Below are 24683 nucleotides of genomic sequence, written 5' to 3'. Positions count from 1 at the left end.
GAAGTCGTGGGGATCTAGGGACATCCCAGAAGACTGAAAAGAAGGCTAATGTCATCCCCAACTACAAGAAGGGCTTAAAGGAGGATCCAGTAAATTATAGGCCCATCAGTCTTACTTCAATACCTGGGAAGGTTATGGAATGATTCCTCCTGGGGACTGTCACAAGTCAAATGAAGCACGTGATTGGGAAAAGCCAGCATGGGTTCACCAAGGGCAAATTATGATTGACAAACATGATCTCCTTCTATGACAAAGTAACCTCCTTGATTGGTGGGTGAGTGGTGGACATTGTCTGCCTGGATTTCTCCAAAGATTTCGATATGGTTTCCCACAGCTGCCTCCTAGAGAAACTGATGTTATGGTCTAGACAAGTGGTCTGTGTGGTGGGTTGGAAACTGGCTGACAGGCTGCACCCAGAGGGTGGTGGGAAATAGCTTCCTTTCAAACTGGTAACCTGTCACAAGTGGGGTCCCCCAGGGATCGATACCAGGCACAAGGCTGTTTAATATCTTTGTAAGCGATCTGGATGATGGGATCAGGTGTACCCTGATGAATTTTGCCAATGATACCAAACTGAGTGCGGAAGTGAACAGTTTGGAAGGGAGAAATGCACTGCAGGAACACCTGGATAGGCTGGAAGAGTGGGCTGACAAGAACCTTATGAAGTTCAGTAAGGACAAGCGTGAGGTCTTGCACCTTGGAAAACATAATCCAGGAGTGCAGCACAGGCTGGGATCTACCTGGCTGGGGAGCAGCTCTGTGGAAAGTGACCTGGGCATACTGGTGGACAACAAGCTCAATATGAGTGAACAGTGTGCTGCAGCAGCAAAGCAAGGCAACAGGATGCTGGGTTGCATCAACCAGAGCATCACCAGCAGAGATAAAGAAGTCGTTACCCCCTCTACTCAGTGCTTGTCAGGCCACACCTAGAATACTGTGTTCAGTTTTGATCCCCACTGTTCAGAAAAAGGTGTGGACAGGCTGGAGAGGGTCCAGAGAAGGGTCACAAAGATGATTGGAGGACTGGGAAGCCTGCTGTATGAGGAAAAGCTGAGAGAACTGGGTTTGTTCAGCCTTGAGAAAAGAAAGCTTAGGGGAGACCTTATCACCGTGTTCCTGTTTTTAAAGGGTGGCTACAGAACTGGTGAGTCCCTTTATACAAGGAGTCACATGGAAAAGACAAGGATTAAAGGGTACAAATTACTCCTGGGGTGATTCCGATTGGACACAAGGAAAATTTTTCACAATGAGAACAATCAGCTGTTGGAATAAACTCCTCAGGGAAGTGGTGGATTCCCCAACGCTGGATAATTTTAAGATTCATCTGGACAGGGTGCTGGACCATCATGTCTAGACCATGCTTTTGCCATGAAAGGTTGGACCAGATGATCCTCAAGGTCCCTTCCAACCTGGTACTCTATGATTCTGTGATGAGTTAGAATCCAATGTCTAAATTATTTGGGCAATTTGAAAAGTCTTAGTCTGTACAACCAGAGAATTGTTTTTTCTACCTTTTGCTACAACATAGTGTTTCTTTTAAATCTTTTAATTGAAAAGCAGATGTCTCTCTGAGGTCTAGGAGGTAAAGATGACATGGTGTTATTATGAAAATGGTTAAGAGTTTAGCATATAATGTTACTGATAAAGAACACAAATCTATTTTTAGCAAACTCATGCTTGCATTCTTACATTCTACGCAGACTGCATCCTCAGCTATTAAAGGCGCTATCCAGCTGGGAATAGGATACACAGTAGGAAACCTTACATCTAAACCGGACAGAGACGTTCTTATGCAAGATTTCTATGTAGTGGAAAGTGTCTTCCTACCGAGGTAAGGACAAGCCTATTTAATTTATTTTCAATATAATTTCATAATGAAACTCTTAACTAGATATTTTAAACAAGGATTGTTCTCCAATTTTAATGAAATGGGGTTAGAGTAAATTTAATGTATGATAACTTGAAAATTATTCTGTCTTGATGTTGTCATTGAAAATGAAGGTAGGGAAAAAACTGGGAATATCACACTTCAGCTGAAGATTTCAGACTTATCACTTCTAGAGAAGGAAAGTAAGTGTGACACTTTGAATTAAAGGATCTGTTAATTACAATTGGAAGTGATTTGTGGATCTGTATGCAATGAAGTATTATGTTCAACATTCACATTTGTTTAGCTTCAGTTTAGTTTCTTAAAACTGAGAATAATACTTGTTGCTTTGTTGAAGTGTTATCAAAGCTTATGAAAATTCAAGTCCCGCAGTGTAAAGAGTAATACAAGAGTTTACACCACACTTTAAAATTCTAGCCAGGACTTTAACCTGGGATGAGGCTCAGCTTGTAGTAGCTGACTACACTGTGCACCACTACTGCTTTGCATTTGGCCACCTCAGCTTGTGTCACTGCCAAGTTGATGGTATAGAATTTGTAATAATACAGTTATGCCAATGAGACAAATCAAGCTCCTATGCATTTTGGGGGTTCAGAAGCTGAAGTACAGTGCCATGTAACTTTTCCAAGTTACGTATGCTAGGAATGGACAAAGAAGGTTTAGGAAAAATATATTTCAAAACCAGGATGACTTGCTGTGTTCAGTGTTGCTGGGTTCTTAGAATTGCTAAGTACCAGTAGTGTCCCTCATTTCCGTAAAGGTATGCTATGTATGCAGCATACCATGAATTTGGGAATGCTTTCTATGAGTTTTTTCGAAGTTTTGTTCATGTGCAGTTTGAATGCTACTTCATAAAATGTTTCTAATAATTTACAATCCTTAAAAATTACTGATGCCACTAAAACAAAGTTAAATTGACAGTGTACAAAGTAATTGCAGGCACTTTAAAGTTGATCTCTTCTCATGTAAGTTTGCTTGATTTAATTCCTGTTTTCCTCTGAACTGAGATATCCTTTAACAAGAAGAAAATTTATTTCTCATGTGAAACAAAGATTTCACATTACATTCTTTAGTTCCTAGTAATTGAGGATATTCATATCCTTGTTCTGGTGTTAACTGTAAGGTTTGTGCACAGTTCTGTAGTCATTCTCTTGTAGATTAGGTAAAGATAGAGAAGTTAACTATGTCCGTGTGTTTTCATATGCTGTAATCACAGAATTTTGTTTGTTTAAAAAAGTCTAAATTACAGCTGATAAATTTCCATATCAGGTAACAAAGTTTTTATTTGTCTGGAAAATGGAGTGAGAAGGAGTCAGCCATCATATTTGTGAAATGTGTGACTGTGACAGTGATACAGGCTTCTGTAGTTTGTTTGACTGTGATACCAGCTTTGCTGTTCATGGAAATTAAATGAAACATACATGCTAAAACTGTTTTATTACATAGCACAGTTTTGGGAAAAAATCTAATCTCTATCTTTTTTAACATAGTTTTACAGGAACAAGTAAAATAAAATGGTTTGTAGTCCATAGCATTGCATATATCTTCTCTCCTGTGAAATTTACATGCATGTATACTCAGAAATGAGATTTCCCTGGTTTGTGTTAGTTTTAAGGGAGAGCTGGGAGAGATCCCCGCTGGCTTAAAAAGAAAACAAAGGCAGAAGGAATAGCCTGTTTGCTGTAACATAAAATTTGTTATAAAAACTTTAGTAGTACCTTTCCGGACAGTTTTCTATGAATAAATAAATAAATCGTATGAGAAAAAATATACAAATAAAAGCAATGGCCAGAGCAGCATAGCTTTTTTTTTTTTTCTTTTTCTTTTTCTTTTTTTTTTGCATAGCTATGTAGTAAGCAGGAGTATAATATAGTGAGTCATCTTGACTGTAACAAAGAGTCTCTCTATAAAGAGCACTTGCTGATAGCATTCTCTGTGAAACTGAAAATTGGCTATCCATAGCAATCTCTTAAAACCATGAGACTTGGTTTCTTATGGTAATGCACAGAAATGTCAAATTTCATGTCCTTCATCTGTCTCAGTGTAACATGCACATTCATTTGTCTAAAATGGTTTCAATCCAAAGTGGTATTAGTTGGCATAAATTGTAATAATTTAAGATTACACATAGTGATACAGGCTTCTTGCTCGTTGAGGGTGTTGGGATGTTGAGTCTTTCATGGTGGCATTATGTGGATCACTCCTGAGTCATAGGTAGCTTCGTTACCCTGGGCAGAGGCAAAAAGCTAAGGTTGCATCTTCTTTCCAGATAGGGCTGTGCTCCCAAGGTGCACCTCAGGTGCTACACCTCAGGTGCTCTTCCCTTTTTCCTAGGGCAGTACCTACATGCAAAGGCAGTATTGTTAAAAGTCATTACTTTAATGACTTTTTTTTGTCCCCTTTGAATTGGTCCGGGTTGAAAACAATTAGTTGAAATTAGTTACACAAGCAGGTCCAGTGGACTGACCTCTACTGGAAGCACCCCAGAGCAAGCCAAGTTTAAATAAGCTTTTTACCAGATGTCTGCAGCTGGAGGAGAAACTGACGGTGCAGTAAGTGTGGTGCTGAAAGCAGGAGCTTGCTGAGCAAGGAGCAGCATTTTTCCACTTGCTTTTGGTATGTGTAATTCACCTGCAACTCCGAGCAGGCTATTAGCTGAACTTCCCCTCATTGTGGCCAGTGCACAGCAACCTGCCTCTTAACAAGCTGTCCTGTCCACCGTCCACCTGTGTTTTCCCTGCATCCACCTCACCTCCTCTGGGTCTGGCAGCAGGGTGAGAGGACAGCCGTTTTGCAGAGTCATAGGCACACCCTGCTTTGACAGCAACAGGAGCACTGTTATGGTGTCAGTGCTGAAATAGACCTGAGCTAGTAGAAATGCAATGAAACAGCAGCCTGCACAACAGCAAGCAAAATAGTGTTATCTGTGCCCTATTACTGTTAGGGGAAAATAGTCAGCAGTTGTTTATAAATTTTATCAGTTGCAGAAGATAAATAGTTTCTGCATATCTCTCAGCCCCTGAAGTAAACCTCAGCACCACCTATACCTCAGCTTTGGTAATCATAGCAAAATACTTTCAGCAGTCTTCAGAATTCATGAAGGAGGGAAAAAAAAGTGGTCAGTTCAGACCTGAACGTAACTGCCCTGCTTACTCCCTGCGAACTCCCTGTGGGAGCTACTGATGTAAACCGGGAGTAACTCCATGGACTGCAGGTTATGCCTGATCCAGAGTTACTTTGTAACTGGCTTAGAGTTTAGCCCAGATTCATTTAGGTGTTTATTTCAGGACATGACTTTGAATTACAGGTACCTCTGCACAGTAGGTGGATTTGAATTGCAAAGGTGCTTGCTTTCATTTGTACATTGTAGTGGTGGAGAGGATGGAAAAGTGCCTTTGTCACTTTCTGCTTCAAATTGTAGCATCCCTTTTATCCCTTCTCTTCATATTGCCCAGGAGTTTATAACATGCTGCTTTTGGGAACTGTGAGGCTAGGAGCTAGGGGCTACTATGAAGGAATTAATTGAGAACCACAGTCCAGATTGAGTTTAAATGACACTATGCAAATATGCTCCTTAGACTGAGAAACAAATGCAGTCTGCAGTGACACAGTTGATTCTGAAGATACAATTTCTGAAGTCTCCACCTAGCTCCCTGAATAGGGTGAAACCACAGGGGGAACTACTCCAAGTAACCTCTCTTCTGGCTTTTAAACACTGCTTTGAAAATCCAGCAGCAGAGTTGCTTACCTGGTGCTGGTACTGTTGAAGCAGTGGTGGGAAGTTTGTGCATCGTGCTGTGCTCTCTATGCTCTGTCCTATGACTCAGCTGTGTGGGGCATATTGTCCCCTTCCTGTGTTATGCTCTGTGCCCCTGACTTCCTTGTTGGAACCAGTTCATTCCTTGCTGGTATATTTTGTCTCCAAATTGGTCATTTGTGCAGTGTGGCTACACCAAAGATTTGACAGCTGTTTGATTCAGGTGTGGAGCTGACTCCAAGCAATGTGGCCATGGTTAGAAAGGCTCAAGCTAATAAGCCAAGCTAATAAGCCTAGCTGTGTCAGGCAGTGGTGGCCCAAGCTGGCTGCTGGGCCATGGGACCATGCAGCCGCCTGTGAGTTAGCGATGTGGGCAGCTTGCTAAGCTCTTCCAGAGACACGTACTAAGTAGGCACATTTTCTATGGTGATGCTTGACAAGCCAAACAGAAGCAGCTCCATTCTGTCAGCTGACTTTGGCTGGTCAGAAATGCAGAACTTTTGGAGCAAGGCAGTATATTCAGGCTCCATGTCCTTTTTGTTTTCTTAGATGGAGGCTGCTGCTAAGCACAGCTGTGAGCCTGACCCTTTTGCAGCAATTGTTAATCAGTCTTGTGTGCCTCCCTTGCTAATACGCTTTATTTTCAGGGTCTAGACCCTGCATATTGAGAACACTTGCTATGGTTTCTAATTTAACTTGTAAGTCAGTTAGATGCTGACCTGTATGCACCCTGCAGCTACAGTCATCTGTACAGTGAACCGGCTCAATTACAAATTGCTTTCTTGTGATGCTAATGAAAGATTATTCAGTGCTTTCTGCTATTTAATGTCAAAAGCTTAATATTGTATTATGATAGTATTTGGATGACAGCCCAAGTAGTCAGAAGTACTAAGAAAAGTAAAATCCTGTACGTATTTTCACCAGTCTGGGTTTTACCCTACATCTAAAACTGAAGTGTATTGTTTTCTGGTATGTGTTTGATAACTGATTTAGAAAAATTATGAAAACTGACACTTGCCCTTGGAAATATCTTTGTACCAAACCTGTGTTGTAGGTTACCTGATTGGCTAAGTAGTGTCTTTGTAATTAAAGAAGTATAGAATGCTCTGCAGGATCAGTGTGAATAGTAGTCAAATGTTCACAGTAAGGCTTAGTTGTCGTATAACTTATACCACTGTATTTGTTTCCAGTTGGTTAGTTTCACAAGACAGATAAGAAAATGGCCTGAAAGCTTTGATAAAGCGCTGCTGCTCTTCTTTGGTGCTTCGGTTGCAGAGATGCACAGGATAACCCAAGTTCTGACATACTTTTTATGGGTTGTTGTGGTGGTTTAGTCCCTGACGGGGTCTGAGACCACGCGGCCGCTGCCCCTCCCCCACAAAGGGAGTGAGATACAAACCCCGGGGCTGAGATAAGGAGAAGTTTAATGCAACAGTGCAACGGCAACACAACAAACAACAACAATAACAATAACAGTAATAACAATGAACAGAGCAAGATATGTACCGATACAGCAGTGAGAGCAGAGAGATGGCATAACACACGCGTTCACCGATTCTCCTGCGCTCCCACACTTGGGTGCCAGGAGGTGACGTCAGCATGGTATGGAATAACCCGGCTAGAGCTTCTCCCCCACTGCTGGGGAAACAACCCTATCCTGGCTGAACCAGGACAGTTGTGAAGAGAGTGATAGCACAGGAGGAAGTAGTTTCTCTTTGCAAAACAAATAGTATTCAAAAAGGGGATACTGTGGCAACAAAAGCAAAAACATGGTTGTTATGAATTAATGATTAATGGTCTTAGCTACTTCTGGCACTGTGAAATTCTTGGTAAACCTGTGATAACCTAGATACTTGTGCGATCATGTAGACAAACTATTTTTAAAGTACTCTGAGATCCCTTGCTTTAATAGCATCTCCAGTTGGTTGTGAAATAGTCATATCATCATAATTATAAGAAAATGTCTATGTATTCATATTCAGCTGTTCCATAGATATGATTGGCTTGACTTGTTTTGAAGATATTTACTCTTGACAGTTGTATTTCAAAGTTGCCTTGAAGGGGACTGATTAGGATAGCATATAGTAACCAAAAGTATAGGAGAACATACAGTGAGAAACAAGGGCCACTGAATTTTATCCCACAGTATGAAAAAACCAAACACACACCTGTTTGTACAGGTAGCCATGATACCTACTTCCACAATGTAGGAAAAAATTGATTTCCTGAAATGGTATATAGGAAATGAATACACCAAAGTCCTACCGCATCTGTCAGTATGTATTTATTGGATACAGGTTGTAGACTTTAAACACATTTTGATGTATTGTAAAAGAACAGCTTTATCCAAAAGCAGTGAAACTGAGATTGGATACTCTTGGTTTTTAATACTGGGAGCATTTAATTTTAGAAGTTTTGTTTTGATTTTAAGATTTTAAAAAGAGTTGCTTTCACATGAGACAACTGAGGTGTTCCTGCTCTTCACTCTTATTATAGTAGAGTATGTTCTACATACAAGATGGGTATACATGGGCCCATGACTGCAGCATGATTATTTCTTTTGTTAACGGCTGCATCGGAGCCTATTAACATTGCTCTGCGATGAAGGCTTGCTACCAAGAGATTCAGCTAGCTTTCTCTGCCCCTTCAGATAGGTGTGCTATCTCCTGAGTACATCCTACCAGAGTGAGACCATAGTAAAGAAAAGCTGCCAAGAAACATATCTGGGTGTCTTGTTTAGCAAAATTTTTGCAAGACATGGGGTTAGTTTTAGTTCATTTTTAGTTTGATATTGCACCACTTACACTTCAAATCAACCCTCAGTATTTACTAAGAGACAGGTTAAGATGCACATACTGTCATTTCTAGGTGTGTTTGATTTAAAACAAAATTCTAAAATTGAAGTACTAAAGCAAACTTGCACAATAAACTTAATCTCTCTTTTTTTAATCTACCTACCAATCTTTTGCTTTTGTGTGGTCTTACAGCTAAGGTTATGTCCTGGTTTCAGCTGGAATAAAGTTCATTTTCTTCCTAGTAGGTGGTATATTGCTGTGTTTTCGATTTAGGGTGAGAATGATGTTTATAACACACTGATGTTTTAGTTGTTGCTAAACAGTATTTATAGTAAGTGAAGGACTTTTCAGTTTCTCGTACTGCCCTGCCAGCAGAGGTTGGGAGTGCACAAGAAGCTGGGAGGGGCCACAGCAAGGGCAGCTGACCCAAACAAGCCAAAGGGATATTCCACACCATATGGCATCATGCTCAATATATAATCAGGGGGGGATTTGGCTGGGGGACACCGAGGTTCAGGGATTGGCTGAGCACTGGTCAGCGGGTGGTGAGCAATTGTATTGTGCATCATTGTTTTGTGTATTCTATTATTATTATGGCTGCTCTCTCAATCCCCGTTGCCACCGTCCATGTCCACCACACTGCCCAGCCTCCTGCTCCTGTGCACACAGCCCAACTGCCAAGACTAACAGTAGACTCTTATGGCCTGAATGAAGCCACACCGCCGCTGAGTGCTGCCGTGCCGGACATGCTAGAACTTCAGTATGATTTGGAGTCAAAGGCAGCCAAGTGGTATGCCACAATTGATACGGCTAATGCTTTTTTCTCAATCCTATTGGCAGCAGAGTGCTGACCACAGTTTGCTTTTACTTGGAATTGACTGCCCCAGGGGTGGAAACATAGCCCCACACTGGGTGCCAAAAAGGACCCAAAAAGGTCATGGTTTAACTCCAGCTGGCAATTAAGCACCACACAGCTGGTCACTCACTCCACCCCTGTAGCTGGATGAGGGGGAGAACTGGAAAGAGAAAGTAAAACTTGTGAGTTGAGATAAAGACATTTTAATAGAATAGAAAAGGAAGGGAAAATAATGATAATAATGTTTAACAGAAATGGTAGGTTATGATAAAAAGCTCTGCAGACCTGTAGTAAAAGGGATTTTTAAAGATGATTTTACAAAAAATAAAGAAACTTCTCTGCATAGTGAAGTTGACTCATATCTGTAATAAAGTAAGCTCATGTGCTCTAAATAAAGGGAATTGCTCTCTGTGTAGATGCTGTTCCAAAATAATTGCTCTGTTTTGCAATTATTCTGGAATAAATCTCCACTTACTGTCCACCTGCAGACCCAGTATTGGTCATTTTACTCCATATGCACTTATGAAATGGCTTAGACCCATGGTATTATCATAGCAAACCTCCTATCTTAATTTCAGCCTGATGAAGTTCCAACAACTTACATGTTCTGGTATAGTAAAGTCATGTAATCTCTTTATTGTCACACTTTTACAAAAGGAGCTTTTGAGTTATGGCTGCAGGAAGCAAATTTATAAAGATATTTATGTACTGGAAAGGAGGACTTTTTTATAAAGTTTAGGTGATTAATCTTCCCTGAAAATGATGTGGCGCTTCAGCAGAGAACACTCTGTTGTAAGATGCAGACAAGAACGGAACAATTAAATGCATTTACAAGAATGCCCCCTGGTTCCCAGCGTAGCTATGTGTTACCCCTGTGGCAGCCTCGTATTGCACACAAAGTTCAGTGAGACGCATCCAGCTATGTAGAACTTAATGTCAGACAAGACTGGCAGTGTTCTGAGCAGCTGGAAGACCTTGTAAGAAGAAGCATTAGCCAGTCTTAACTGTAAAGTATCCTACTTATTCAGCCTAGTATCCTACTTATTTCCATCTTTTACTATATAGTGGAACAATAAAATTCATGTGGATTTGATTTTCGTATCTCGGGGTTGTGATACGGTAGACTATAAGGCGATCAGATGAGTTCATTAGGGCTGGGCAGCAGGGTTTTTTTCCCTCCTTTTGTCTCCTATTCGAGAGTCTAAAGTATACACATTTCTGGGATCTGAGAAACCTTGTTCACCAGCTCACGCTGTTTAATTAGCAGGAGTTCAGTTCTGTTGAGTTTTGGCGGTATGCATGCAGGGGCAGCTAAGTGGGTTGGGTGGACTTCTGTCATCAAGTTGTTGTTAACGGAAGGAGTCAGCTTTATATGACAAACATTAATTGCACAGGATCAAAGTTCTTAAATAATTTCATGATACTTAATACAGTTTTTGCAGGGATGTTGCTTATAGTTTAATCCTTTTCATATCTGTGTGGATTCCTAGTTTTTTTGCTTTTTTCTTTTTTTTTGCTTTTTTGTATACTTTGGATATTCTTATTGCCAAGCATAGAGGTACATGCTACATTTCTGAATAATTTAGTTAGGGTAAATGAGTAAAACATCGCTGGGAGAGCTGATTTCAGCCACTGTGTCAAGTCTTGGATGTTGTACTCATCTATTTATCAAATTATTTGGAGACTGACCAAACTTTGTCTTAAAGCTGTTCTTGTTTATGCTGAAATCATAGTGTAGAACTTTACTCTTCCACTCAATAGCCTTCTTTTAGTTTACATAATAAATGAATCCACAGGCAGTTTCTATCTTTTCTTTTCTTCTGGCAGCATTTTGCTGCTGACCTTTTCCTTTAGCTTAAATCATGTAGTATTCATCTCAAAACTTATACAACTGCAGCCTAAAAATGCGACAAGATGGCAAATATAAAACAAGGAGAAGAGCTAAGGAGACTACAATGATTTTTTTTTTTTCCCCTTTAAGAAGGACTGTCTTCCAGTCTGTGACCCTAGTAGTCCTTGTCTGTGCCTCTTCTAGTTTGAATCTGTATCTTGCATATAAGTGCATGCCATTTTCCAGAATTCCCCAAAGGGTCTGTACCCTGTGTTCCTGTTTAACCAACTGTGCTTGTAAGCTGGTGCTGGTTTATATTGAGGTGGGGCAAAATACATTAGGTGACAGGGCAGACGAACAGAAAACCACTTTAAGGTCAACAAAGCCAGAGTGGCTTCCCAATTCTGGACTGTACTAGCAAGAAAGAAAGAGATGCCATAACAGCAGTTAGCCTGCAGAAGAGACTAATGCTGAGGATGCAGTTTCATAAATAAGGCAGAGCCAATCAATGTTTGCCGGTATGAAAAAGCATATGCAGCCCTGCTTCCTTCCCACTGCTCTGACCGCACGGTTTTGCCCTCTGTACTGTGCTGTCCTTTGTATCCGTCTGACTCCCTTGCAAACCGGTTCAGCTTGCCAAGGTACTGTGAAGTTGTTTTGCTGCGTTGACTTACAAACTTTTTGCAAGACCTTACGTGAGGTGGGGGTGACCCTTCCTGTGTCAGTAAGCTATTAGACTAGCTTACCTTGGAGGGGTATCAGAAATTGTAGCGTTAGTTTAAACCCAGTCTTTACGCAAATGGATATGGGTGGTGAAAATAGTAATTTCCTTTAAGGCGGAGAAGAGAATTTTGCTGGCAGTACTCTGTCTCTCACAGACATTTCTGTTACACTGATTAATGGTGGTAGGGAGGTTTATCTGCATTTATGACTCTTGTCTCAGAAGGCCAATGGTTGAGTTAGGCAGCTTTACAGTAAAACTAGCTACAAGAAGGAAGTAGCTAAAAATTGCTCAGTTTGGTTTATTTTTGTTTTTGTTTTCAGTGAAGGGAGCAATCTCACCCCTGCTCATCATTATCCTGACTTCAGATTTAAGACGTATGCACCTCTTGCCTTTCGCTACTTCAGAGAACTTTTTGGTATCAAGCCTGATGATTACTTGGTAAGAGCTTGAAGTTTTCCTTTGACCTACAAATTATAATGTATACTAGTTTCATAGTGACAGAATCACTTTAATCGTGTCCAAATGGATAGTAAATTTTGTGTGTAAAGTGGCTTATAACTAGTGAATATTTTTAGTGTTTTATGAAAATTTTAATTCTTCATATTGGAGATGATGCCTATAAAAACCTGCCTTGTTAATTGACTACAGTAATGAGTATTACTGCTCATTCAGGTCATTGTTTCTAGAGAAGTTATTATAATCAGTACTTGTGTAACTTCTACCAATTCAGTTCTAATAAAGTGCTCCTGTGTTATCTGCATTAGTTATTCATTTCATCAAATAAGTGTTCGCAAATGTTTCATCTAGCCTTGAGAAAAGTGGGTGGCAGGCTAAAAGAGAAGCATTTTAGAGGATCAGCTTTGTTCTCTCTATTTTATAGTTTGAAGACTTATTCCTTTTCAGTATTCAACTGTTTACGTGAGGCAAAAAAGTGATGCATTTACTGCCATCATAAAAGCGGGCTTTACTTGGTACGACCACTTTGTGCACTGCCAGGGATGAGGATCCACTATTCTGTAGTTTTGCTTTTGGAAGGGTAGTGTGAAAGCAGAGAGCTGGATTGTTGTCTAGGTATTTGCCTCATGTCCAGTTTGTCTCATGCCAGTACACCCAAAAAATCGGAGTCCCAGTACAAAATAGCAACTTTATATGTCAGAGTTTTATTGTTAACTTCTTTCGAATGAGTTTTAAGATCTTTTTGTTCCATTATGGATAACTGTTTAAAACCAAAAGAATTTGAAAGAGCTTGAATGACTAAAAAATTGATTAAATGATGCTGAACCATTACTTAATGTATTACTTCACGGACTTCTATTATGTTCAAGTGTGTTATAAGGGGTTTTTTTCCTTCTTGGACAATGAGCCTAAAAGCAAACCTTAGCTGGTTTTACTTTTATTTAGGTTGAATGTGGGAGTCTGGTTTTAATTCTTTAGTACTATGCATGGACTAGCCCTCATGACAATAGTTATATATGAAAATAGATAATTCCTTTGAATTATAGATTTCAGTAGCAGGGAAGTGCAGTTGGGTTGGAGTTTTATAAATCATAGAATCATAGAATGGTTTGGGTTGGAAAGGACCTTAAAGATCATCTAGTTCCAACCCCCCTGCCATGGGCAGGGACACCTTCCACAAGGTCAGGTCGCTCAAAGCTCCATCCAACCTGGCCTTTATCTCTTCCAGGGAGGGGGCAGCCACAGCTTCTCTGGGCAAACTGTTCCAGTGCCTCACCACCCTTATAGTGAAGAATTTCTTCCATATATCTAATCTAAGTCTACCCTCTTTCAATTTAAAACCGTTAAACCCCTCATCCTATCACTCCCTGATAAAGAGTCCCTTCCCATCTTTCCCATAGGCCCCCTTTAGGTACTGGAAGGCTGTTATAAGGTCTCCCTGGAGCCTTCTCTTCTCTAGGATTAACAACCCCAACTCTCTCAGCCTGTCTTCATAGGAGAGGTGCTCCAGCCCCCTGATCATCTTCATGGCCTTCCTCTGGACTTGCTCGAGCAGGTCCATGTCTTCCTTATTTTGGGGGCCCCAGAGCTGAACACAGTGCTCCAGGTGGGGTCTCATGGGAAGCAGGGTAGAGGGGGAGAATCACCTCCTTCCACCTGCTGGTTGTGCTTCTTTTGATGCAGCCCAGGATACGGTTGGCTTTCTGGGCTGCAAACGCACATTGCCGGGTCATGTTGAGCTTCTTGTCATTAAGCACCCCCAAGTCCTTCTCCAGAGGGCTGCTTTCAATCCTTTCTCTGCCCAGCCTAATTTGTGCCACTCATCACTGCTCTCCACTCAGACATTGAGCCATTGACCGCAACTCTTTGAGTGCGACCACCCAGACAGTTCCTTATCCTCCGAGTGATCCATCCGTCAAATGCATGTCTCTACAATTTAGAGACAAGGATGTTGTGCAGGACAGTGTCAAATGCTTTGCACAAGTCCAGGTAGATGACATCGGTTGCTCTTCCCTTACCCACCAGTGCTGTAACCCAGTTGTGGAAGGCCACCAGATTTGTCAGGTGCGATTTGCCCTTAGTGAAGCCATGTTGGCTGTCACCAGTCGCCTCCTTGTTTTCCATGTGCCCTAGCATAGTTTTCAGGAGGATCTGCTCTATGATCTCACTGGGCACAGAGTTGAGACTGACAGCTGGTAGAATTAAATTGTCACTGGAAACCTCATGGATTACTGGCATTTCACAGGGAAACTTCTTGAGCATAGAGTACTTAATTGTCAGGGACTTGGGAATTTTCTTACTTTTCAGTTTCAGTTAGGCTTTCAGAAGTGTCCAGTCAAAATTAGCTGTGCTCTTTGTATAGCAGCGCTTGGTGGGTTGACTTTCGTTTTACAGGAATGTACTCAACTGTAAAATGACGAGCACACGGTGTAGGTTAATAACTTGTGCTTATGCTATACTGTTTTATAGACCTTTAATGTTTCGGGTAATTGGTTTCAAATGCTTACAGCAATGACAATTACTCATGAAACTTTATATGTTTTGGCAAGAAAAATGCAGGGGTTGCAGTACAACTGCTGATTTGTTCTGAAGGTCTGTAGCGTTACAGACCAGTATTGCTGTTCTATGTGTAGACAATTGCAACTGACAGTATTAATAGGAAAGGTCTCTTGTATTAATTGGATCTGAGTGAACTGGAGAAGCAGGGAGAGAAAGTTTCATAGCGTGCAAAAGTCTCTTAAAAATTGCAGGCATGGGAAAAGTCTCAGCTGGAGGTGGAAAATGCATTAAGGCAGTGGTTTGAGTCCATAGGACACATGCTTCTTTTGTTCAAGTGCTCACAAAAGGACATTAGATTTTCTTGTATCACTTTTCTTTGCTATCACTACCCACTGAAATCAATGGCAAGACTCCAGTTGAATTTGATGAAAGCTGGTTTCAACAAACTCTTTTTTCTTGTGGAATTGCTCAACTCATCTCAGGCAATGACCTAACAAACCAGATATTTGCTACTGAAACAGTTATTCCTTTTGTTCTGAGAAGACCAGAAGACATACTGCACTGCTAAGAAAAATACCCTGGTGCTTACACTACTCATGGTTCACATCCTGTGTAATTTTGTTTCTTTCAAAGACTGAAGCCTTAAAATATTGGACTGTACAGTAAATCTCCAGGCGTGTAAAATTGATGATATATAACAAAGGAAAACAGTGTGTGAATGAAAGTTTAATGATACTATATTTTAAACAAGCTCTTGAGTTTAATATAAACAGATTTTTCCATGTTTTTGAGCTTAATGTCTCCTCCATTTAGTTCGAATGAAGCATGAAGTGTGAATTTATGGATAAATGTATATTAGCCTCTGTGTGAGATCTGAGTCTACTAGTAAGGAATACTCCTTTGTGTCTTTTTCCTCATTAATGTGATCGTAAGTATTAATGTCTCGCTGTGGAAGAGAAAGCCTGTCTAAGCATCCTGGTGAAGGGCCTGGAGAACAAATCCTATGAGGAGAGATTGAGGGAGCTGGGCCGGTTTGGTTTGAGGAAGAGAAGGCTGAGGGGAGACCTCATCACTCTCTACAACTACCTGAAAGGACATTGTAGAGAGGTTGGTGCTGGTCTCTTCTCACAGGTAATTAGTGACAGAACAAGAGGGAATGGCTTTAAACTGCAACAGGGGAGGTTCAGATTGGACATTAGGAAAAAATTTTTCCCAGAAAGAGTGGTCAGACAGTGAAATAGGCTGCCCAGGGAGGTGGTGGAGTCACCATCCCTGGATGTGTTTAAGGGTGGTTTAGATGAGATGCTGGGGGATATGGTGTAGGGGAGAACTTTGTAGAGTAGGGCTGATGGTTGGACTTGATGATCCCAAGGGTCTTTTCCAACCTGAATGGTTCTATGACTCTCTGATTCTATGAAAATAATGGTCCTCTAAAACCGAATTTTTCCTACTTTACTGGCATTTAGTTTTTAGTTCAATCAGAAAACTACATTAGCAACTATACTGAGATTATTATTCTAATGGTTTCAATCCTAGTATCACAGAAGAGGACTTTCTTATTTTTATATAGTGAAAATCCTCTACTCCCAGTGTGTTTGTCTAACATCTGTCTGTACCTGTTTCATAAATGGCTGTGAAAAGCGAACAGTTGCAGTGAAAATGTCATCTTAAGGCTTTTGACTCAAGAATGTGCAATGCTGATGGTGTGAGAATCAACTCTCTCCACCTCAACCACTTGCTTCACTCCAGGGAAAGTTCAGTTGTTGCAGTGGGACGTAAAGTGGGACTGCCAACTGCTGTTCCACAGTTGTATAGCATGTCCTGGGCAGAGTGGAGTGTAACTGCCCTGCAAACTTCAGCCAAATGACCTTGACCCAGCTTGCTGTACAGTAGTAGAGTTGCTGCAGTTGAAGACCAAAGAATAAGCTCCATGATTCTGTTTGCCTATTTGACTGTGCAGTTCTTTGTATTAAATTTCTGTTTGAGTAACACGTTACTGAAACTTATGGCAGTGAAAAACAATTTTTGTTTCTTCCAGTACTCAATCTGCAGTGAGCCTTTAATTGAATTATCCAACCCAGGTGCCAGTGGGTCCTTATTCTTTGTGACTAGTGATGATGAATTCATCATCAAAACAGTTCAACACAAAGAGGCTGAGTTTCTTCAGAAGCTCTTGCCGGGTTATTACATGGTAAGTAATCAAAGACTTTATTATACCTGTATTTTTCCTGTTTCATGTCACACTTCTGAAGATTCAGTTTCATTTGTTACCTTTTAATCTTTCATTGGCTTTATCCATATTTTTCATAAAATTCTTGACAATTTTTACCTGTCATTCAGCTTTGTACCCCACACCTCCATCAGAAAGAATAGATATAAATTGAGTATATATTTAAGATAATAATTGCTGTTCTTCTAGCATTCAAGATGAAGCTGAATGTCATCTTCTGCTTTGATACCAAACTGCTTCTCATAAGCTAGTAACAAAAAAAGTTTTCTAAATTTCTAATTATTTTTTTTCTCCATTTTTTTCTCCATTTCACTCAGAGTGGATAAAGAAACTAGATCAGTCAGTTTCACTTTTGTTTCTGGATTACTTCTGATTTCCATTTCTCATGTATTAAAACAATGATGTAAAAATATTTTTATCCATATAATTTGTTCAAAACTTAATTTTTAAATGGAGCTTTTTGAGGGCTAATGCTAAGTTGATTGTATTGTCTTATGTGTGTCAGTCATCGGAAAGGGAAACCATTGATCCAAAGTCAGTAGAACTTAATTCTCCTATTTTTTTTTTTAAATAAAAACTACTCAAACATATGAACAGACCTTCTTCTGAGTGGTATGCAGGACTTCAGAGTATTAGAGCTGTGACTGACTTTTTGTTTTCATAAGTAAACACTTGGAAAGTTACCCTCTCACTTGTACTAAAAATGAGGAATATTGTCTTTATTACACAAAAGTAACACGGATTCAATGTTTGTTTAAAAAAAGTTATGTACTGACAGCATCAAAAAGAGCAATGGCGGCAGGTACTTTTTTTGTTGTTTATAATAATAATAATCAGCTCAACATAAGTTTGAGTTATTACAAGTAAATATAAGGCCACTTTGCTTTGTTTTTCAGAACTTTATTCTCACTGCTACCGTATGCAAGGGTTTCCAAAGCATAAAATTTTAATCACTGTGATTATTTCCTATGAAAGTACTTTCTTCCCATAGTAGTAAGTTGTGACTTAGTAATCAGTTAAGACTTGAAGTCGTTTTTCCCCTTCTTGCTTTTTCATGCTAGAAACTGAGGGTAGTTGTATTCAGAAGGAGGATTTTCACTCTCACCTCTCTTACCCCCTCTTAATTTTTTGCCTGTTGTGGAATTTGGATTATTTCATACTCTTCTGTTCTGATGGTCAGTCGTGGCTCTGTTCTGAGCTCACACTCCTGTGGAGACAACTTTGTCATTTGGCGCTAGCCCTCAATGTAAAAAGCCTCATGGAGACAGAGGTTCTGTTTTTCAGAATCCAAGTCAAGGTAATGAGAACTATATTTGACCCAAACTCCTTCCAGCAGGTGGAACGCAAAGGTTGTTCAGGTCAGAATAAAATTTAATCTTTGGAATGCTTCTAGGTCTGGCATAGTCTGCTCTCTCATGGTATGTGAGGAAGTGAAACCCGACATAAATGCAGTTACTGCTCTGTTCTTGGCCTGTATGAATTCCTGGCAAAAAGGCAGTGCTGATGCTAGCCTTCTGAAATACAGACCCACAAAGAAAATCAGCTGGTCAAAGAAACTGTACTGCATAAGAAAACATGCGCAGTTTTATTGATGTTTGTTAATGTCCTTTGGTATTAAAAAACCCACTTTCTTAAGCGTGGAAGTTTATTGAAAATAGACATATATAACAATATCTCTTTTGTTTTAGAATCTGAACCAGAATCCAAGGACTCTTCTACCCAAATTTTATGGACTGTACTGCGTTCAGTCAGGAGGCATTAATATTAGAATTGTTGTAATGAACAACGTTTTACCACGAGCCTTGAAAATGCATTTCACATATGACTTGAAAGGCTCCACATACAAACGGAGAGCATCAAGAAAAGAGAGGGAGAAGTCCAACCCTACATTCAAAGACTTGGATTTCTTGCAAGACATGCATGAAGGGTTGTATTTTGACTCTGAAACACACAGCGCACTAATGAAAACACTACAGCGGGATTGTCGAGTGAGTAAAAATTATTGACAATTTAAACCTCTGTGTGCACATCTGTTCTAGATTTACCTCAGCAAAACAGAGAGTGGGATGTGGCTCTGTATGTTGTTCAATCTTCGTTCCTTTTCCATGCAATTTAATAAAAAAACCCTATGGATGTCACAGCACTGATGAAGCTAGTATTTTAGTTAAGCTGTTGGGATCTGAGATCATAGAATGGAATATCCTGAGTTGGAAGGGATCTAGGAGAGTCATTGAGTCCAAATCCAGACTCCACACAGGGCAATCTAAAAGTTAAACCATATATGTAAGAGTATTGTCCAAATACTTACTGAACACCAGCAGGCTTGGGGCCATCACCACTTACCTGGGGAACTTGTCCCAGTGCTTGACTACCCGCTCACTGAAGAACTTTTTCCTAATACCCAATCCCTGATGCAGCTTTAAGCCATTCGCTCACATCCTATCACCGAGCACCAGAGATCTGCACCACCCTTTCTGCCCTCCTCATGAGGAAGTTGTAGACAGCAGTGAGGTCACCCCTCAGTCTCCTTTCCTCTAAGCTGAACAAACTTGTTGATGTCCTTTGGACACATTCTAATATTTTTATATCCTCCTTATATTGTGAAGCACAGAACTGCATACAATACTTTGAGGCAAGGCCGCACCAATGCTGAGTATAGTAGAACAATCACTTCGTTCAACCACTTGGCTATACTGTGCTTAACACACCCCAGGATACTGTTGGCCATTTTGGCCAGGGGAACACTGCTGACTTGTTGAGCACAACCCCTAGATCTCTTTCTGCAGGACTGTACATCCAGGATTACACTGATACATCTGTGGAAATACAGATTAATATAGGAAAGTAGTCCAGTGAAGGCTTTTTTTATTCTTGTTCTTGCTTTCCATTAATTTGGACATTTTAATTACTTTTTTGCTGAGGCACAATAAATAGTCCTGTCATACCATTGTTACATATGACAAACTGTGTGTAGAGCTGCAAGCTCAGTACTGCTTTGGTAAGTCTACCTCTTTGTAAGTAAACAAGAGCTAGGAAACTGAATGGAGGAGTTGTGTCTAGTGGCAGCAGTCTTATTTCTGGAGCAAAGTAATTTCTTCCTCAGCTGAAAGGTAGTGCTTAATGTCCACATAACCTTTTCAAGGCAGGAGAAGGATATCTGCCATTGTCCTTTGAGAGGACCTTGGTGAATGAAATCAGTGCCTCTTGTGGACAGGGAGAATTGTTGTGAAATGGAATTTTTTCTGTAGCAAAGGTAAGAAAATATAAAGTAGGAAAAAGTGGAGTTATCCAGGTTTCTCAGAGTTTCACAAGATTCACGGGGTTTGTGGAAAGAAAGACTGGCTTTGTCCAGGGGGAATCCTAAGAGTTTTACAATAAAATAGCAGAATGGGTAGACTGAATGCATCACATAGTAGAAGAATCCTGAACATCAGAGTTTGTTGTTCACTGCCACCTGTGGCACAAGATGGAAATCGTTGGTTTTGCACATGAATAGTACTTTTTGTTTAATTATCACAGAAGTCTGCAATGCCTTGTGCTTGGTTTGTAAAGCTGGGTGAAAAGCTGGGTGACCTAATGTTCAGCTGCATATTCAGTGTGAGACATTTATCTAACACCACACATTGTTCTTTCTGTAGCCTGTTGCAGCAAGTGTTTCCTGAGCTTCTGCCATGTGTGTTAATGCAGAATGCATCACTGTGTCACATCTTGGGAACTGGATGCCCCTTTGTGCATCCCCCAACTTGTTGAAGGTTACTTACTCTGTCAAAGCCTGGGGGGGGATCTATTTTAGAATTAGAAAATAATAAACAGAATCTAAAAGAGTGAACTGGACTGAAAAGTAAAAACAAGAATCAATCATTTAATTGTTAAATATGCAAGGGGACTCTTACTGATTCTTTGAAAGTACAGGTAAATTCTTGCAACGTTATTTGAGTGCTGAGCTAAACATCAGGTTTTTCAGTGTGTAATCTTAGATTAACAACTCTAAAGTTACTGTGGAGTTCTTAAAGGCCCAGCTAAATCTTAATATTATTAAAACAAAAGAAAAAAAATATCTTTAAATAGTGTGTGTACATAAATACATACATATACACTTTAGTATGGTGTATGTCTGTATGTGTCTGTAGATATATAGATACACACTGAATGTTATATATATATTAAAAAATTAACTGGAATTGTTTTTCTATTCAGGTAACTTTTAGTCTATTGTAAAACAAAGGGAGCAGACACTGTTATGTTTCACGTAGCTGAATTTACTCAACAAATGAGGTTGAATCTGACTACCTGCCTTGTACTACTACCTTTAGAAAGCATAGAGATACTCCATCCATTTGGAGAAAAGCATGTCAGTTTTGCCACTGCTTTCTTCTGCCCATATGGTATTTGGATGGCTACTTAATGTGAGTGATAAGCGACCGAGATTGTCAGGGCTTCAAAACTTGTCATCTCTTTTTCCTTTTACTCCGAAGTGAGAAAGTTAGTGTAGGCACTGGAGTTAAAAATTCATTAAAGAAAGGAAATTTTTGATCTTCCCAATATTTCAGGACTAAGACATTCTCTTCTGTGTTGCTTAAATTTGGATTGTACTTTCATTGTTCATACCTGCAATCAGAATCAGTAAGCAATGGGGTTTTTTCCTACCTCTTTAATATAAACATTCCCAGCTGGTAGCCCCTCTCCTCCTTAAGCTCCATCACTAAGTATAGAAGTTGCTGGTGATGACAAGGCAGTGGGGACCTGCTATGATCTGTGTCTGTTGTCACTGTATCACCTGCCCCATTCGGCAATGGGCCCACATTTTCCTTGTTCAGCCTTTTACCACTAGTACAGCAGTAGAAGCTCTTCTTTGTGCCCTTGACATCCCTTGCAAGTCTCAACTCTATCCAAGATTTGGCTTCCTTGACAATAATTGTCATCCCTACATGTCCAGACAATGTTTCTCAATTCTTCCTTTGTAGCCTGTCTGTCCTCCCCCATTCTGTGTCTTCTTTGCTTAGCTGAGCTGGCCCATCTCAGATGACACACAGTTCTCTCCCCAAGGAAAGGTAGTGGTGCAGGTACGGCAGTGGTGGACTACTGCTGGAGTATCAGTTCTTGCCTGTCACACCTTCCTGCAGCTCTGATGAGGAGGTGCATGACCTACCTGGTTAGAGGATGGAGCTGAGTGTCTTGTGGCAATCTATTCATCAGCTGGTAGCCACTGCAGATTGTCTGCTTTGGGACAGGTACAGATTGATAGCATTCTTCAGCTCCTGCATCCCCTGCTTATGTTCACACTCAAAGTGACAGGGTCTGAAAGCTCTGCTCACAGATCATTTCACACTTTTGCACCTTAGCTAAACCACGGAGTGTAACATAACAGTGTTCCTAAAGATGTAATATTCCTGAGTTTATCATATATACAATGCGCATAATTGAAAATTTGAACTAGCTTTTCAATTCTAGACTATTGCTGAGACTTATTATAACTATCCTAACTTTGCCAGCAGGCACTATCATAGTTACTGGGGTGGGTGGGGGTGGGGGTGGAGCCAAACGGTACTAAAAATACCAGGCAAACGGTACTAAAAATAAATAATTTAACTTGCCTGAATAGCTTTCCTAAAAATCTTTGCTTTGAAGCCTTATTCACCTCAGAGTGCTTTAATCTGTAAAGCCAGTGGGCCTGTATTTTGTATAATGGTAAGTACAGAGAACGTTGGAAGGTAGTTTCAATAGCTGTGATTTAGTTTTAGTAATCATGCTGTTAGCTACTCTGATCATTGTATAAAATTACGAATTATTAAAGAACAGAGCAGATTCTCCAATTTTCAAATAAAATTAATCTTGTAAATGTTAACAGAAACTGTTCTGCTCACGAATGAGACCAAGAATTAAAAGCTTTATGGCACATAAACAAGTACTAAGTAAAAAAAAAAAGTCAGTAAAGACATTAAAGACAGTTTAAAGTGCATCGGGGGATTTTTTTTTTCTTAAAGGTGCAGAAAATTAAACTGCACATCAAACTTAGCTGCTGTTGTGTTTTGTTATAAACACCTAATCCTGAAGAAATTGTTTCTGTGTTGAGGAATACTTATGTGGGGCAAAAGATAAGCTATGGCACTAAATGATGTATTAGATACAAGTAACATTAGCACAACTTTGTACGAGAAAGGCTAGAAATTAATCAATAGTATTATTCTATTTTTCATAGTTGATATGTAATTGAAGTAAAGCTAGGCATCCATTATTATTTATTTGATCTTTACTGGAGCTCTTAGACAGTTTAATAAATACAGATTACCTCTGTTCTGGGTAGAAAACATGGGAAAGACACCATGCTACAAGGAATTCACAGTCCAAACACACAAGTAACAGAGTATGTCTTTTGATCATCTCATTTTTAAAATTAAGATAGTTTTATAGAGGTACATGTCAAAAATTATTGTAGGAAAGGTACACCAGCACATCTCATCAGAATATGGTCCAGTGGTTTGATTATGAAAACACTCTTAATATCTTCCCTGTAATCCCTTAAAAGTACAGAAGTGGTAAATGTTTATTAAAAATAAAAAAGAAAGGGGTCCCTTTTAAAACTGACACTGTCATGGTTCATACAGAGGTATTAGTCTACTGTTTCTCATCTCGTTACCTAACAAAGCATGTTAATATAACTTTAAACAGGAAACATGAATTTTAGGAGGATAGATAAGCACAGGATTCTGTATTTGTAAATATTTGCTTCACGTGCTCACACAGATACAGTATGGTCTTGAAATGTCAACTAGTCATATGCAGGAATTTGGGGTATTCTATTAAAAATAGCCTGGTTGTCTTTTTCCCTTTCCATCTGCTGTTGAATCCAAGAGAAAACAAAATTGAAAAGAACTAAAAGGAGGAGTACACGTAAATGCAGTTAGCTCTAGTAACTGGACAAACGGAGAAAAAATTTCCAAGTATTGTTCCTCTTGCTCTTTACTTTGCTGTTAATGTCTACATAGTAAGATGTTTACCTACATTCACTCAGATAACCTCTTTTTGTCAGTCAGTGGTCAATTCCCAGTATTTCTCATTCGTCTCGCATAACACTTTTTCATGTATATAAATATCGGAGATGAAAAAACTATCTAAACAAATCAAACAGTATTTATTTATCCTACAATTTGTGATAAAATTCCCCAGCCAAATTGCAAAGACGTAGTGTTCTGAAAACTGAAGTTAAGATGTATTCCCCACCTATTTAAAAAAGTGGGGAAAAAAGTGAGCCACAGTTTAAAAGAGCACTAGTGATCTTCATTTGCTACTTAAGGATGACTCTTTTCTTAATGAAGCATATTTAAGAGCTGGCATATAAACTCAAAACTAGTTTTTTTCAGTTAACTTGGTGACCTTAGGGATCCTGTGACACCTGGCACATATAAAACTATATTAACAAATGTTGTTTTATACAAACAGACAAGGCAACTGACTGTAAAACTAGAGAATTTTATCTGGCAGTAAGTAATTAGATTTTCTGTCTCAATAAGAGTATTTTTTGAGCTGTCAGTTGAAGTGCTGATGACCTACAAGCAGGCAAAGTATGCATGTTACATGATTTCTTGCTGAGGATATCTCTTCCAAATTCATTAAGTTTCTTCTCTCTGTAAGTACATCTATTACTAA

General features: G+C 39.7%; 1 protein-coding gene across 7 annotated transcripts in view; it reads left to right on the top strand.

Annotated features, from left to right (window-relative positions):
• The window catches only part of PIP5K1B (phosphatidylinositol-4-phosphate 5-kinase type 1 beta), a 121939-nt gene that overhangs the window by 52213 nt on the left and 45043 nt on the right, over positions 1-24683 (top strand). For all 7 annotated transcript variants that reach the window (XM_074856331.1, XM_074856327.1, XM_074856330.1 and 4 more), the window contains 4 exons: positions 1701-1831; positions 12172-12289; positions 16845-16997; positions 18725-19024. In XM_074856331.1, coding sequence (XP_074712432.1) covers positions 1701-1831; positions 12172-12289; positions 16845-16997; positions 18725-19024 — 702 coding nt within the window. The remainder of the gene's footprint in view (positions 1-1700; positions 1832-12171; positions 12290-16844; positions 16998-18724; positions 19025-24683) is intronic.

The sequence above is a fragment of the Strix uralensis genome, chromosome Z (assembly GCF_047716275.1).
Source record: "Strix uralensis isolate ZFMK-TIS-50842 chromosome Z, bStrUra1, whole genome shotgun sequence".
Taxonomy (NCBI): domain Eukaryota; kingdom Metazoa; phylum Chordata; class Aves; order Strigiformes; family Strigidae; genus Strix; species Strix uralensis.
The sequence above is the reverse complement of the archived record's forward strand: the minus strand, read 5'-3'. Positions and strand labels throughout refer to the sequence as shown.